Raw genomic sequence first — 17273 nt, 5'->3', positions numbered from 1 at the left:
GCTGGCTACAGACTCAGGTGGTGAAATAGGATATTAAACCCCATGCTGTGAAGAGGTTAATATCTCTCCTACCTGGTCTTGGGCCCAAGGAGCAGCTGTCTGAAGTACGGGCTGACAGCACACAGCACAGCGGCATGCGCCCAACCCAGCTCTTTCCCAGAATCCCCGGCATAGAAAGCCACATCGGCGAACTGCACGCCACGCTCCAACAACCACTGCATGTCCTGGGAGAAGCTGGACTCCTCCACTCTAATAGGGGGAAGACGAGCTGAACAGAAGAGAGCAACAAAAGAAACGAGTGAGAGTGGACAGAGATGATGAGCAATTACTGCTGAAATTCAGTTTGCCTCCATATCAAAGAATAACACAGAATATTGAATGGGTTTGTTATGTTCAAAGCCTCTCAGGAGTGTTTTAGTATTGATATTTGGTGTACTCAATTTTCCTTCAGTCTGCCTTGTTTACTTGTACTTGTGTTTTCTTGGGAGGCTGTTGGCAATGAGTTTTGACAACTCAGAGAAAAATTGGGGTGTACAATGCAGGTCGAGGGAGTGATTTTGTCAGCAACAGCACAGTGAGATTTTAAAGCCAAGAAAAAGAGACAGGTCATTTTTGTCCTTTCTCGTTGCTCATGTTTAAAGAACGGCTTCCAGGTACGTTTGTCTTTGCATTAATAACAGTCCTTAAAAGATGAAAGCAGCTCAAGGCTGCTGCAGTGAAATTCTGGTCTAGTCTGGTCTGGTCAGAGACTGAAAAAGGACCTGAAGTTGACCTTTATTTGTCAACTTTACTTTTAAATTGTTTTGGTGATAAAACACTAAAATGAACAGCACACCCCAAAACTTTGGGATTAAAAAGATTTGGAACTAATCTAATAAATGAAGAAGACACAAAAAGGACAAACCAACAAAAAAAGACAACGATTTGCAGTGAACTGTGTGACAAACGTGAATACACAGAAAATTGCAATGAAGAAAACCACAACAAAGCGTCTCTTGGAAAAATGGGAGGCAAAGCTGTGCACGCTCAGTGATTCATGCATTCATGAAGTCAAATTAGTAAAAAGTGAAAAAGCACTGAGCAGGGGAACAAAGAAGGCAGGGCGAGGGAGCTTCAGCTTCACTAATCATTGGCCTATTATATTCCTATTGATGCTTAATACTTACTGCACCTCTGTGGAGCTCATCTCTTTTTTTATGAGTGCTCTGTTTTAGCCATGACAACTGTGCCGCTTCTTAATCCCCGTATGTCATATTTAATGTAAGCTACACCGTAAAGGGAGCTAAGCAGTGTCGAACGACACCAATAAATCCTGCAGGCACTTGCTGCCATTTTTTTTGGCAGCACTTAAAAATGTCAGTCAGATTTAAACAGGCGAAGCGGAAACCTGCTCGGATCGATATTTAACACAGGTTTAACGGCGTAGTTTGTGTTAAATATGTTCAGGTGTTTGGGTTTTTTTTAAAAGCATGACTTTGCATGCAGGAATGGCCATAGCAGAAAGGAGAAGAAAAGTGAACCAAGGAGTGCAGCTCTGTATTCTAACCCCCTCCCTGAATACAACACCAGACTACTTCGTCTACTCGAGGTGTTGGAGTTGTTACTTTTAATTTCCTGGTTTCAAATTCAGCGCACAGAAAGCTTTCAGTTTGTGGCAACATCCAGCAGCCAGTTGCAGCTTTAATCAGACTCTCTTGTATCCAATTAGGACAAAGAGCGTCCAAAAAAGCAGAGCATTAAGAGAAAGGAAGAGCAGCAGACATGCAGCCACCGAGCACTCCAGCTCAGCCCGTTTCTTTTTCAGCGTTTCTACAGTAATCAAACTCGCTGTGTCTAAGCTGTTTGCTGTGTGTCAGCCTTTCTGTGAGGTTTAGCCTCTTTTGATCATTTATCTCCTCATAATTTGCGGTCTTTTGCAGAATGTGACTGGATAAGACGCAGTTTGATTAAGTCTGCAATAAATCTGCAAGGGCCTCAAAAAAAAAAAAAAAAAAAAAAAAAAAAAAAAAAAAGCGAGAGAGAGAGAGAGAGAGAACTTTTAACATGAGTGGCTTTTTGCAGCTTAATTGCAATTTCATCTAAAATTCTGAATTTCAGATAAGCAGACTAAGACTAAATAACATCTTAAGTAATTAGTCAGCAATTAACTGGCAACTTTTTGATTTATAATGGACCATTTGAGTCATTTTGTAGTGTGAGCGACTTAAAGAGAGAACTGGGAGAAACTGTCTGGTCTTTCTTTGTTTTTTTAAACATCCATGATCGCTCTTCTCTAGTCTAGATCAGCGGTCCCCAACCCCCGGGCCTCGGAGTTGTTTGGTTCCGGGCCGCGAGAGTTGAGGCTCAGGTGTGACATGAATAGTTTTCAGGGGGTTTATCGGTTTTCAGCGTTATTTTGTTATCGTTTTTATCGTTAACTCGGTTTTCCTGGGTCTTTTCACGTGTGTTATGAATAAATCTTCTTTTTTTCGGTACCGGTACTAGTTTTATTTTGTTGTATTTATCCGCGACACCTTAAAGGCCGGTCTGTGAAAATAATGTCAGGCATAAACCGGTCCGTGGCGCAAAAAAGGTTGAGGACCGCTGCTCTAGATTTTAGAAGCTCATCACCATTGCCTTGACAAAAATCATTATAATCAACACATTTATTTGGTTATAAAGATAATTTTTTGTTGTTGGGGGAAACATATTGTGAATAATTAACTCCAATAATAGGCATGAAAAATTAAAAACACATAACATACAGGACCAAGCGCTGAACTGACAACATGAGAGGGCTTCACTAAAAGATGAGGTTAAGGAGTAATCCCACAGTCTCATAAGAACAATCATTGAGCTGCCTCCACCAAACGCAGGGAACTCAGCTGTTACTGCTTCTGTTTGCTCAGGCTAAAATTGATTCAAATGTCAGTGAATAAAAGTAGTCTACCTAGCTCTTTGTCTTTCCAGTTTGGAACAGAGCGTATTGATCCAGATAAAACCTTTGTGCTCAGCTCTTTTTATGGCTATGTAAGCTCAAGAGGTAACAATCCATCCAGTTCACTGAATGTTTCTAAACACCATAAACACGGCAATTGACAAAAATATATATAATTAAGAAATATATTTTTAAAAAACACACACAGGCTACAAATCTGCTTAAATGAATTAAAAATGGCAGGCATGTATGACACTTGAAACAAAGCCAGGATAACTCATTGCTTGGCATAGTATTCCTCTGACCTGGCTGTTCTAAGTGAGGGGGGCGAAGTTCATTCACTTTATTTCCTCGCCTCTTCTCTGGCCTCTCTTTGGCTTTGTGTTTCAGACACTGAATCATGAAGTACTCCAGCTAAACAACACAAACAACATACATGTTATTTCAAAATCTGTACAAAGATAGTGAAGTTACATCATCATCTTGTTGCTTTAGAAATAACTTCCCGGGACGTCCAACCTGTCACTGTCTCCCCTGCTAAACACCGTATCTACAATCTGGAAACGCAGAGTTACTCTACTTTGAAGGAAAAGAACATCGTGAGATGTGTTTTTCTCTTTTCTTTGGGGACGCTGAGTCAAAAACACACCACAGCATCAACTCTGACTCCAGTGTTGCATCATCACTTACCACGCTGCCAAAGTAGCGACCCACGAAGACATGGTTGAGGGAGGGCAACTCCAGATAGGTGGCCCCCAAGTCCCGGGACAACTGCAAACCTTCACTGTGAGGTACGCAGCTGCTCCAGTCAGAGGCACACAGTGGACACGTACAAGGGGGGCCTTCATCTGAAAACAGAAGGATTCAAGTGAAGGATGAGGTAATGCATACTTTACTAATAACTAGTTTATGTGTGTATATGTGAAGGAATACATGTGCTGTTGATGTTACATTATCCTTTTTGAGAAGCATGAACCTACTAAGGCAGTACTAGATCCATGTGTGACTCAGTGAGTTCTACTGAACCACTCAAGCACAGAGGAAGTGGAAAAGAATAACATGCCTTTGACAAAAGGAGTAGCAGCGCACTGAAGGGCACTCAGCAAAATTTAACAGATTCTAAGAAATAATTTGATTTAAAATAGTCACAAACACACCCTCCCCTCAGGTGACTGAAATTTCCATGGCAAACACTTAACCTGTTCAGATGAGCAATGTTCCTCAATAATTACAATAAAAAGTTGTAGAAAAATAAACAATAATAAACAAAAAACAATGCCCTTACTTCCGTCTTACAAAATGCAAAAGTGTTGTGTTGTTAGTCAGTGCTGCTGGAGCAAAAAATACATTTTGCAAACTGAACTAGAATGGAAAGCATGTTTCACAAATCAGAACATATGAACCAGATGCTACAACCACATGTGGCTTTTATGGTGTGGCCTCGCCCTTTTTCCCGATTCCTCAATTCTTTCTCTGGGTGACTATGTAGAGAGCTAGCGAGGGTTTTTAAAAGGGAAAGCATGCATGCGTACGCTTGGATTTTAAAAATATTTCTGCTGCACACCCCAAGCTGCAATTTCTTCAGCAAGTTAATAGGGGGGGGGGGGGGGGGGCAGTAATTGTACAGCAAGATCATATAGATGTGTAAAATCTGCAGTGGCACGTGGACTAGGACTGGCTGTACTGTGGCATGTGTGCACAGGGAGACCACAGAGACAGAATCAGACAGAAAATTAGAGGGATTATCTTGAAGGAGAAAAAAAAAAAGACTAGAGCAAGGGCTGCACAAAGGAGGAGAGAGAAAGGCAGAATCTGCAGGACATACAGCCAAGTCCCGAGGCACTGGATAAATCATATTGCTAATAACCCACAGGCGTGACACAGAGACGATGGCAGGCTGAGAGCGTGTGAGTGAGTGCAAGGGTGGCAGCAGGAAAAGGAGTGTGTGTAAGTGCGCGCGTGAGCATCGGAGCGGCTGTGACTTGGCATATCAGTGGTATGTTTGTGCGAGCAATGGTGTGCGTGCGTGCCCTTGGATAAATCTGTCTGCGCTCCTCCGTTCTTCGCTGGTTTAATGGCTGCATTAATGCACGTGCGGCAGCGCTCCCCCTGCCACAGATGTGCCTTAGGTGGTCTAAAGACAGGAAGCGCTCAGACCTCAGCCGTCATTCTCTGCAGTCACAATGGCGGGGGGGGGGGGGGGGCTTGCATGAAACTACTCACAGCAGCTGCTAAAAAGAAAAGAAAAAGAAAAAAACACAAACACAAACAAAAGCTCTGGTCTACAGTGATCCACTCCCCTCTCGTTTTTCTCTCTCTTCAGACTTGACTTTCACTGTGATCACGCTGCTGCAGTGCTCTGACAGGATTTCAAAGTATGTTGAGCACACGTGCTAAAAATATAACCTGGTATATTTGATGGGCTTGTTTACAGGATTTAATTTTAACAGGGTGTGGGTCACTCACTGAGATGCCAACACATGTGTGTTATGTTAATGCTTATTTTGTTAAGCAGCCTCCAGTAAGGCTGTAAATGTGTGCTCTATCCTGCTGAAGGCACATACTTCTGTTCTGGTGCACTTTTTTTTTTTGCACCACGACAATGAACTCTTGTCTACAAGCAAGGCTTCTTTTTTTTGGAACAGAAAAGCCCCAAAGTTGTCCTGTACACTGTACTTCTTTGGAGTGTTTCCTGTGGGGAAGCATGTGAGCTGACAGCCTGAAGGCAGCCAAGAGGAGATTTAATCATGAGCATCCTCCTCATTGCTGTGTGGACATGCTAGAGGATACAAGACTCACTGAGTGATCTCAGCAAGAAGAGCATAATGCTGTCCCGAAACCAAAACCAACAGCTTAGGTAACAGTAAGCTGACCTGAAATTGCCAGGATATCCAGTACAGTGACAGCTCATATGCAGCAAAGATAAACAGTTGGAGGGTTGGCAAGCCATGTTGGCTAAACTAAACTAGGTCCTGCTCCAACAAAAACACAGAACAAAAGGCATCCTCACCATTCAGCCGCGCTCCCACAGCAACGAGGATGACGGGCACGCCCCAGTGCCTCAGGAGTGGGCGGAGTCTCGGAGCATAGCCATTCCTGACCTGCTGGAAAGCCAGCTTGTCAGTGACTGAATATTTAATAACTAAAATGTCCGCCTGCTCAAGAACTTTCCGAACACTGGCCCAGTCGCTGTCCAGCAAGTCCTAGAAAGGCAAGGAAAGGATGACATTTGTAAATAGATGGAGGGCTGAGACCCAAGCAAAGACATACACAGAGATGTATCTACACCCCTGTCTTCACCACACCTCATATAAACCTAACGCTTCCTCTCATAGAAGTACAAATTCCTCAGTGTAACTGGGTTTTTTAACTTTACCCCCTAGAGATCTTTATGAGGCTAGCTACTCTAAACCAACTTAATTCAACCCATTAGGAAGGAAAAACACTTCAGAAAGCTTTGAGCATTTTGAATTAAAAATAAAAGGCAGAGACGGAGAATTAGACAAACAGACTTCCACCAGCAACACCCCTGACGGGGTTAGACAGGCCTATAATAGGATGCATACAAAACCCTAACAGTGCATATGCTATTAAGAACAAAAGTTCTTTCATCAGGTTTTTTCTGCAATGCATGTTAAAATAGCGTCCTAAGAATAGAGACGTTTTTATAAAGCCTGCAATCAGCGCTGCAAGGCAAGGGCTGCTGGAAGTTGAAATGTTGTAGAAGGCTGTATCTTCTGAGAAACAGAAGCAGACTGAAAAGTAAACAGCATATACATTAAGTAACTCACATTTTCTCACAGTACTCTGGAAATGCCTTTGATTTGGCATAAAATTTGCAGATTGTTATTTTAAACAAATAAACAAACTATCAAGAGGATGTAAATGTAGAGGAAAAGAGCCATAATAGCACTTTAAGATCAGACTTACAGTGCACAAATACATGCACAAACCAAAGTCATAATGTAACAGCTGACTCATGCAGGTGTCTCTGCTTCTCTCAGTCTGCTCACTCAAACACACCACCTGTCTCTTACCCAGCTGGGACAATCCCGAACCACTACCGTGACATCTCCAAAGACACGTGAGGTGTACTCCATGAAAGCCGGGTTGTGCATACTGCTCTCTAGGTCGCACGGTCCCACCATGGCTCCCTGACCCAAGTAGCTCCACAGCAACCCCCCCTGCAGCTGCCCCTGCCCCAACATCTCATCTCCTGGACCGACTCCTCCGGGGCACTCGCTGCCCAGCGCCACGATGTGGATGGACCTGCAAGCCAGACAACTCGTGGTTGAAAGTGAACTGAAGGCATCACACAGGTAGATGATGGTGATGATCAAAGAGCACCGAGGGAGCGGAGGCTCCTCTCTTTGCACTGGACCTTATTATTCATGTCTCTCACGGAGACAGTGCATCACGGCTATGTCACTGAAAATCACTGAAGAGAAGCTCGCCCAGGCCTTCATTATCACACCTGAGTGGGTATTATGTTAGAATAATTCAGATGGACAAATTATTCCCGCTATCTTTGTGTGTTTTCCAAGCAGTGATATACTGAAAAAAAATCAATAAGGCATGCAACCAGGAACCCCATCTCTTCATAAGCCTTAATGAGTTGCAGCTCCAGAGGAACTTACATTGTGGTCACCCCGGTTTCGTTCCGCTGCTTTATGCTATGGAGCCCGTTTCCCTCTCACGGTGCCTTTCCACGCCAATCTGCAGTCAAGGCTCGCTTTTTCCGCAATGAGCCGCGGCTCGGCTCCGTCGTTAATCCCTCTCATCGGTGGCTGGCCCCCCGGGAGCCCGGCTGTAGGGGGAGTTTCGCAGTCACGGGCATTTCCCCGTCTCGTTATTCATTCATAAAAGCGGAGTTCGACACCGTCCCGAACCGACCGCAGAGGCGCACCGGACAGCCCAGCCGGCGGAGGAGGAGCAGCAGAGTGTGTAAACAGCAGCGCCCATGGACAGACAGCCAGTGCGCTAACAGGCGAACAAGTTGTCAGTCGGTAGGAAACAATTAACTACGGAGAGGGAGGGTACCTTCGCGCCTCGGTGTCCAGACTGTATGGATGACGTCGGTGGATGAAACAAAGTGTCGCTAGCAAAATAACAACTGGGAAGGAAGAGAGAGAGAGGGAGAGAGAGAGAGAGGAGGGCTGACTGAACCGTGAGCGGCCGCGTCTGACTCAGCAGCACGCACGCGCGGACATACACGCGCCAACACACGCGCACAAACGAACACCCTCACCCGTTTTTGTTTACTCGGACTTACACCTTGTTGCCTCACCGCAGCTTTGCCCCTCTGCACGGCTCGTGTGTGCGCCTGCCACCATTCCGCTGCCCCACACTGTCACCGCACTCCTCCACAGGCGTTCACACAAAAGTTAATTACCTCGAGCTGGAAGCACGGGGCTCAGTGTTAATGACAGGGATAACAATAATGACCACCAAAGTGAGCACGCGACCGGCTATTTGCTGACACTGCGACGACATTTAAAATGCTTAAACCAGCTTTTTTTCGGGAGGTGTTTTGTTGTTTTGGGAGAGGTAGGTAAAAGGTAATAATAAAATCTGGCTGGCCCTCTTGGAAAAGCTCCAGGGCATCCACTGAGAATTGAGGGGAAGAATAGCCTGACCCTTAAAGGCTTAATCAGAGCCTCATGGGTCATTCGCAGCCATTATGAATAATGCATAACATAAAACCAGGGCTTGAGTTTGAATGCCCTTCTACACTGAAAATCTGTGTTGCTTACATGCTCTCCTTCTGGCAGATGCACTGGCCCTGCTAAGCACTTTCCCCACAGTCTGCTCTTTATCTTGACGAACAGCCCACCGCTTGACCTATTGCAAATGACCACCTGCAGACAATGGCCACTGCCTTCTGTCAAGACTCCCAACTTGATTATGTAATTAAACTGCCCCCTTATTCCATGTAAACCATGGGTCTTTCTTGACTGTATCTGAAGAGTCACACAGTACTGAGTTTGCTATAAGCCAGCTAGAGAACAGCATCATTCATGCACAGAGGGGCTCTATACCCCACAGCATTTGTGCTCTCAACCAATGTCACTATTGTACAATTCTGGTACAGAAACAGAGAAATAATCTGAATGTGACAGGCTGCCTTGACCCGTCATATCAAATGGTTAAGAAATGCTACAGCCTCATTCTTTTGCACTGCATGTGAAGTATAGGAAAGCCATGCATTAAGTCACATTAATTCTACTGACATGTGATGAAATAGATAATAATAACACTAACTGTATGTATTTTCCCTGCTTTGTGAAATTGTTAATCCATCCGTCCATCCATCTTCTTTTGCTTATCCAGCTAATGCCTGCAGTTGAGCTACAGCCTACCATAGCTGTCATAGGGGAGAGGTGGAGTGTATCCTAGACAGGTCACCAAATCTAGTTGGATACAATACTGGATACAAATAAAAGTATCCCCAACAAAAACCATACATTTTATACAAAATATGCAGGGCCCCCTCAGAGGCCGCAGAGCCAGACAAATGCCTGCTGTATCTGCAACCCTCCAAGACTTCTTGGATTATCTAATTTCTCAGCAAACAGTTTTTTGTTTCTTGCAGTTACTGGGGAAAAAAATATGTGACAATAATCCCAAATACGTAAATCTATGCAGCCTCTGAGATCATATACTTGCGTTCTAAAGTCATTTGAAGCAATACAGAGACTTGGATACTGCAAAACCACTCCACTCTAGGATCTCATCAGTGCTACTGATTCCTTCCCTGTATGCATACTACACAAAGAGTATTGGATGTCACTGTCCTATATGAGATGGATGACACAGAAATCCAAATTCATCCTTAGAAATGTTTATTTAGAGATGGAGATGATGCTATTGACAAACAGACATCAATGTTAAATGGCAATGCTTTACCAGTGTTTGAAATAAACCATCACCCAAACAAACGTGTAAATACAGTCAAAAATGACCAAAAACAAGAGCCACTTTAGAGCTATCTATCCAACTGAGTGCTTATAAATTGACCACAGAGTGCATGTCATCACTAACAACCTTGCCATACAGTCATCATGCAATTATTTAGAGGAGATCAAAGCAGACAAAAAGAAAACACTTGGGTGCAATCTTCATCCATTACTGTCAAGATGTTTCCTTCTCAGACGCCTCAGCTTTGGCTCTTTCTATCTTGCCTTTTTCTCCTTGGTAGTAATCTGATTCGATCCAATTTGGGTTATCGGAGAGCTTGACATAGATCTCCCCGTTGTTCTCTGTGACTGTGTGCGTTCTCTGCTTCACACCCTTGGAGTACCATCTGGGCACAGGTGGCTTTTCCTTGGGGTTGGTGCCTTTGTATAAGCACTCCCCTTTGGCTAGAGTGAGCTTGTACTTATGCTTCGGACAAATTATGCACAGCTTGCCGTTAATTTCCTGCATGTGGACAAAAGGCAGATAAATGACCTTGTGTGTATGTCATTTTAGGTTTCTTTGCACTATAACATAATAATACAATATCCTCACAGCCTTAGCCCAGCATTTGCCTTTAGTCATTTTGGTGCAGATACAAGAATATGTTAAATCAGGAATGAGATAATAACTTAAGCCAAGGCAAAGAAAGTTTATTTATATATCACCCTTAAATGCTATAGTCATTCAAGGTGGTTTAAAGGGGGGGGGGGGGAGAGAAGAAAAAAGAAATAATAACTATAATAATACAGATACCAGATTACTTAAAAGCAGTAGTGATCAATAACATTTCTTAAAAACAGCCGAAGTTAGAGAAGATCAGTTGAGATGGTTGAGATGAGGCACTATTTGTTCAAGGCTTTTGTAGTGAATGGCAGTAAATTCAGATATGAAAACTGTGTTAAGTATTCATGTGTTTAGTTAAATTACTGCTTGAGTGATTGTAGAAGATATTTGCTCTGATATTTTGGAATGTTGTCTTGATCTAACCCTCGTAATTTAAACCTGAAACTCACCTCAATGTCGCCGTTGTTCAGCGTTCCTCCAGCATCTGCCGAAATGACGGGGTATCAGTGTATCACAAAATAAACAAACACACTAACAGTCTGCTAAAAAGGACACACTTTCCAGATGACATGTGCTAAACTGTTCAATAATTTATTAAATAATGAAGCCCAGTGTTAAAGGTCCCAGTGTATTTCCTCTCTCTGCAGTGACCACTATGAGTTTTTCACTAGAAAAATTGCACTTACGGTAACAGTAAGAATCCATAGCATAGAAGACTCCCTGGTGGTAGATAATCAGTATATCCCGATCTTCTATTGATCTGAAAGACCGCTTTGCTTCAATAAGTTCATCCTTCTTGCCTACGAAATGGAGGCCTCTTGCTGACTGCTCGTTCTCCTCCATGTGTCTGCCAAATGCTGCTTTGAGGTCAAGAAGGTCATATCATCAGTTCTCAAGGTTGTGTGTATTTGTCCCTCCATCATTCTCATATGTGGCCCAAATTGACTATGATGTATTTTAGGGTAAAAACTTAACTGAATCCACACACGTAAAAAAGGTGTGGGCTTTGGATTCGTCACTGGGATTATTGTGTTGGCACCTCACCTCACAGTTGTCAGCTTAAATTAAGTCCAGAACAACTCAAGAACACTCATGTAAGAACATTTCTTGGCACTGATCAGCTCTGCTCCAAACACACCAAGGCCCTGAACTTTAAGCCCTATTATCTGTCTCATGATTATTTGGTATCCATCGTAGTATAGAAAATAAAGCTGCTGTGCTAAACACAAGAGAACAGTGATTTCGCTAAATGACCTACATGAATTGGCACAAACTGTATGGGAAATACAAAAACAAAAAAACTGACAGAGATTCAGCTGTCATCATTCAACACAAGAATGGGTTATCCAAAGATCAGAGTGCTACATCATCTCCACGTCTGATCTCCTTGTAGGCAGCATATACCAAAAATATCTGAATGTGAGGATGATTCATGTTCATGTATAGTGGAGTGGAATAATGAGCCCTACACACAGGATGAGTAAGCACAGTAGTAGTAGCAGCGAAAGTCACATGCCCTGAAGCCTGTGGCCAAAGCACAGCAAGCTGAAATGAGCAAGCAGGAAATATAATGAAATATCAGGAAGAAGAAAAGTCTTCAAGTGATCCTTTAAGGACTTTCAGTACCTCTGCGCCCCTCTCTCTCCTCATATGGTGGTTTTGCTTCAAAAATAACTCATTTTACTTTTGCATCGCCTTACCTTGAAAGTCAGCCGCTGTATCGCCTCTGTCAAGCTGAACAAGTGTACAGCTGACAGCCCAGGGTTGTGTGGGAAAAATGGGGGCTCGTGTCTTTTATCTTCAGACACAAGCTGTCTGTTGGTTGGTCCTACACTGGATACATTTCTTATCAGTTTCTCTCAGGCACATCAGCTACAAAGATTGTAAAGAAATGCGTACGTGTTGGTTTAAGCCTTCACTGGGAGAGATTTCTATCATTTTCTTTTAAAAAAACTAGTTATTTAAATCACATATAAGTACATTTAATTTTTTTTATTTTAGTCCAATGCATTTAACTGCTTTGGGATTCACCCCCAAATTAACATAATTCAAGCTGAATTATCATAAGTAAAACGAGCAGTAATGGTGGTGGAAAGTAGCTTTATAAAATTAGGAGATAATTTTTTTTTTAATCAAAACTGGCTTTTATACTAGTGTTTTGATTCTACAGCTGACGTTATTGGTCAGAGTTTTTTTTTTTCATGTGAAAGAAACATATAATGATATATTTTACATATATGCATTATGCACAATACATTATTATAGACTTAATAACCGGTTTGCATAGTGACATTATATTATAGAGACAACAGAATATATGCTAACAGGAATAATTTAGTGATGTAATGCTATATTAACATACGTTATATAAGCCAATAATAGAATACTTTTTATATTTATTGATTGGTTTAGACTTGATTTGATAATTTTTGTTCTACAAACCGGAACTATCTGTGTCATTCTTTGCAGAGTGCCCGGAGTATTTTCTCGGCGCTCCGCTCTCTCTTCCTTGTCAAATCATTCACTGTAAGTAGTTTGCGCTGATTTCTTGAAAATAATTGACTTATAATGGCCTCGTGCAGTGTGTGAGCATGAGGTGAAGATCAGCAGTGCGTCCGGTGGAGCAGAAACATCCACCATAAAAGCGGCGGTTGAAGCTCATATTAGGCTTCACATCCGATTTGAAAGCTAGCTAACCGTGTGCTGTAAATACTAACACATTTCTTTCCGTCAGTAAATATTTAATCGTCGCGACTGTGTTTTACAAAATAAATCCATAGAATCTGGTATAGAATTAGTCTTTAACTGTCGCTTGATTTTAAAATAAATATATAAAAGAATTAGTCTTCCCGCAAAGCTACATTTCAAAACCTGCACTGAGCTGGTTTAGAGTGTTTATAACTATTTTCACAGGACTTAGTACCACATGTACAATAATAAATGTACCCATCATTAATCTTTGCAGTAACTAACTAACAAAAAGCGATATACACAATTTGCTAGTACTGGATTGAACCCCCTTTGGTTTTCAGGACTGCCTTAATTCTTCTATGGGTTGTGGTACATATTGACATGACAGCATGTCAATATAATGTTAATCTCCTGTTCCAGCATATCCCAAAGGAGCTTTTTTGGCCATTCAAATACAGGGAATAGCCTGGCTTAAAACGTGTCGTGCTCAAGAAACCAGTTTGAGATCATTTGAAGTTTGTGATATGGCACAATATCCTCCTGGAAGCAGCCATCAAGAGATGGGTACACAGTGGTCTTAAAAGGAATGACATGCAGGCTGTGAAGTTAAAATTGGTACCAAGAGGCCAAAGTGTGGCAAGATAATAATTCCCACACCATTACACCATCACCACCAGCCTGATGTATGGTTGGATCCATGCTTTCATCTTATTTACATAAAATTCTGACCCTACCATTCAAATGTTGCAGTAGAAATCGACACTCATCAGACCTGGCAACATTTTTACGACCATCTTCTATTGTTCAAGTTTGGTGAGACCGTGTAAATTGTTGTTTCAGTTTCTTGTTCCTGCTTCAAGGTTTGACATGCTGTGGATTAAGAAATGCTCCTCTGCATACATTGGTTGTAATGAACAGTTATTTGAGTCCCTCCTGTCAGCTCAAAGCAGTCTGGCCATTCCTGTGAACTCTGGCATCAGCATAGTATAGTCAAGCAGTGAACTGCCACTCACAGCGTATTTTCTGTGTTTCAGACCATTCTCTGTGAACCGTAGAGATGGCCTTGTGGCAAAACCTCAGTAGATCAGCAGTTTCTGAAATAATTAAACCATCCCAACTGGAACCAACAGCCATGAAAAGCCACCTAAATCACCTATTCTGACACGCACTTTGAACTTCACTAAGTCGTCTTGACCTTAAAGTTGTGCCCACGTGATTGGCTGATTAAATATTTGGATTAATACAGTTGAGCAAGTGTACTTAACAAAGTGGCCTGTGAGTATATGTACATTTGTCTATGTTAATATGTGTGGGCATGTGCACCTTATCTGTAAAATACACATTTATGTAACAAATGCAAAACATGATGCATAAACAACAAAAAATGACTAGCACTGGACTTTTATTAAGGCACTGTTGAAAGAAATGTTATATTTTAGTTGAGTGCAGGATGCATGAGTTTGTGGTTTGACACTTTAAATTTGTTCTATATCTGCGGTTATAAAATGTTGTCATCATCCAATAAAGTCCTTAGTTTTCTGGAAAGCGAACACACAATAACAGAGGAATTGTGTTTGTGTATAAGTTGCTTTAACAGGAAGATGGTACTCCGAGCTTGTGGCTTTATCATATTTCGTCGTCTAGTCGGCCGCATCCCTCCTCCAGGCAACATCGAGTATCTCCTTCTGCAGACATCTTATGGGGAACACCACTGGACGCCACCGAAAGGTGTGTTTAAGAAACACTAGATTGATTTTTTTCTTTATTACAGAAAATTACACGTTAATGAGTCTTTTTTTCCCCTAATAAATTCACCATAAGGTCATGTGGACCCAGGTGAGGATGACCTCACCACAGCACTGAGAGAGACCAAGGAGGAGGCGGGGCTTGGGGCAGAGCACCTGAAAGTGATAAAAGGCTTTGTTCAGGAGTTGCACTATGAGGTGCGTGGCAAACCCAAAGAGGTGCTGTACTGGTTGGCTGAGCTGAAGGACCCAGGGACTGCTGTGACTTTGTCTGATGAGCACCAGGATTACCGCTGGGCCCAGCTAGAGGAAGCCTGCACTCTGGCCCGGTACAAAGACCTGCAGGACACACTGAGAGCAGCACACAGACACCTAGAGGCATGTCAGGACAAACAATGATGTGTCAAAGAGGAGAAGATCATAAATGGGAAGTAACTGCCTGCTGGTATGTGGGATCGTACCATTTTCTGGAAGAGCATCTGTTTTGAAAGCACTGCTCCTAATTCCTTTAACTGAATGAGTCTGACTTTCCCTGCCTTGTCTTTCTTTAAATACTTTCCAGAACCTTATGTAAGAGAAAGACTCCCTTAAGTCACAAAAAATCAGAGAGAAAATAAAATCAACAGTTGAACGCTAGGATTAAATGCATAAATGATGCGCTTTTGTTTGTAAATAAGCTGTATTGCAGGTTTGTGCATTACAGCTGTTTTTTTGGTCATTTTTTTTTCCGGTCTGTCTCCAGTTTGAATTAAATTTAGACCAACATGAAAGTTTTCTCCTACCTTTGATACTTACTCAGCTTTACATCATTTCTGAATGGATTGGGGTTTTTTTCTTCTTTTTTTTAAACATGTATTACAAAGATGCAAGGGGATACTGGGCTAGTAATAGAACAGTCAAGTGAAACACTAATGATAAAAATAAACTGTAAACAGCAGATGCTGCCACATGGTGGGGACAAACAGTTTTTTTCCCTAAAGCTGCACATTTGATATCACAAGCATAAAATAGCAGAGCTGCAACAGATAACTAACATCATCACTGTCACGAGGAAAAGTTCTACATTAAATATAACAGTTAAAAAAAACAACATCTTTGGATCTAAATACATTTATTTGCTCAGAAGCAAATGGTGAGAATAAACATCCTTTTCTTGGGTACTGCTGCTCTTTTATATAAGTACAGTTAGACAGTCTGCTCTGGATTTCACGATAGAGGATTATGCCTTTGCTTGAAAGGATAAAATGAGAGTTTTTGAGGAAAAAAAATGTGTGTCTTCAACTCAAGAAGCAGAATGGGAGCGCTTATGGTTTTAATTACCTGTCATCTGTCATTATGAAGACACAAACGGGCAACGGCAGTGATCATGTAAGTGGAGGTCACTGAAACACCGATACATCTACCTTAATATACTAGAAAATATAATATTTACAAAAAGGTAGGTCAGTAATGATTTTTTTATGTCTGTCAAGAGATTACAAGCTCTTCCAACAAATATTAAAAGCCGACTAATGGATTTGAAATTACCCTCACGAGTAAACATTAACAGTGAAGTATTTATTTACTTTTTTAGCTTCTTTTTATGCTATGGTGTTTCCTAATATCATAATTATATCTCGCACAGTAATCCAGAACCCCCCTCTGCACCCAACCAACCACCCAACTCACCCGAGGCATGTAGTCTTTCCAGCGTGTCCTGGGTCTTCCCCGAGGTATCTTCCTGGTGTTCTATGACAAAAACACCTCACTACAAGGTGCCCTGGAGACATCCTCGTCAGAACACCGAATCACCTCAGTGAGCTGTTTTTGATAAAGAAAAGTAGCAGCTCTACTTCCAAATGACTCCTCACTCGATCTCTACGGCTGAGCCCAAACACACTTCAGATGAAACTCACATCTACTGCTTGTTTCTGTGATCTTATTCTTTTGGTCACTAGCAGGAGCTCATGGCTGTAGATAGATAGACTGGTAAATTGACAGCTTCACTTTTCAACACCGCAAAACCGTATTTATCTTCCACTCCACTCCTCACTCGTGAAGGAGAGCCAAGATAATTCAATTCCTTCAACAGCTCCAGGTGCAGACGCTCTTGGGAAGAGTGTTACTACGCCATGCTTTTGTGATGGTTGTACAGGGACTGAATATGACAATGAGCCAGGTGCACCATTCTCCCTAAGCACCCGGACACCCCAAAGGACGCAGTTATATGCCCTCTCCAAGTACACTCTAACAGAGGGACCCACCGCCTCAGTACACTGGCAAGACCTTTCCAGGTGAGCTGAGAAGTGTGATTCCCATGTAAATGTAGCACACACAGTTACAAGAATAAATGGTAAATGGCCTGTATTTATATAGCGCTTTACTAGTCCCTAAGGACCCCAAAGCGCTTTACATATCCA

At 42.2% G+C, this 17273-nt stretch overlaps 2 protein-coding genes across 6 annotated transcripts in view; one reads left to right on the top strand and one right to left on the bottom strand.

Moving 5' to 3' along the window:
- Positions 1-8963, bottom strand: part of rhobtb3 (Rho related BTB domain containing 3) — a 31591-nt gene extending 22628 nt beyond the window's left edge. Inside the window, exons 1-6 of one of the 3 annotated variants that reach the window (XM_040029121.1) lie at positions 8671-8963; positions 6955-7186; positions 5928-6120; positions 3608-3765; positions 3223-3331; positions 73-268 (exon numbers count right to left, since the gene is read on the bottom strand). In XM_040029121.1, the coding sequence (XP_039885055.1) occupies positions 73-268; positions 3223-3331; positions 3608-3765; positions 5928-6120; positions 6955-7186; positions 8671-8672 (890 nt within the window). In that variant the 5' untranslated portion in view covers positions 8673-8963. Of the gene's footprint in view, positions 1-72; positions 269-3222; positions 3332-3607; positions 3766-5927; positions 6121-6954; positions 7187-7554; positions 8594-8670 lie in introns of those variants that run through there. The other 2 variants (XM_040029122.1, XM_040029120.1) reach the window with 2 other exon arrangements.
- On the top strand, positions 3690-15821 carry nudt2 (nudix (nucleoside diphosphate linked moiety X)-type motif 2). 3 transcript variants are annotated; one of them, XM_040029130.1, is made up of 4 exons: positions 3691-3797; positions 12908-12964; positions 14715-14857; positions 14951-15821. In XM_040029130.1, exons 1-4 carry the CDS (start codon positions 3793-3795, stop codon positions 15271-15273), a joined length of 528 nt encoding a protein of 175 aa, XP_039885064.1. In that variant the 5' UTR covers positions 3691-3792; the 3' UTR covers positions 15274-15821. The 3 variants fall into 3 exon arrangements, with proteins under 3 accessions (XP_039885066.1, XP_039885064.1, XP_039885065.1); XM_040029132.1 differs by lacking the exon at positions 12908-12964 and having other exon boundaries at positions 3690-3797; XM_040029131.1 differs by lacking the exons at positions 3691-3797; positions 12908-12964 and adding an exon at positions 7130-7236.
- Positions 15822-17273: the final 1452 nt, after the last annotated feature.

The sequence above is a fragment of the Simochromis diagramma genome, unplaced genomic scaffold (assembly GCF_900408965.1).
Source record: "Simochromis diagramma unplaced genomic scaffold, fSimDia1.1 OVJJ01000483.1, whole genome shotgun sequence".
Taxonomy (NCBI): Eukaryota; Metazoa; Chordata; class Actinopteri; order Cichliformes; family Cichlidae; genus Simochromis; species Simochromis diagramma.
This window is presented reverse-complemented; position numbering and strand designations above follow the sequence as displayed.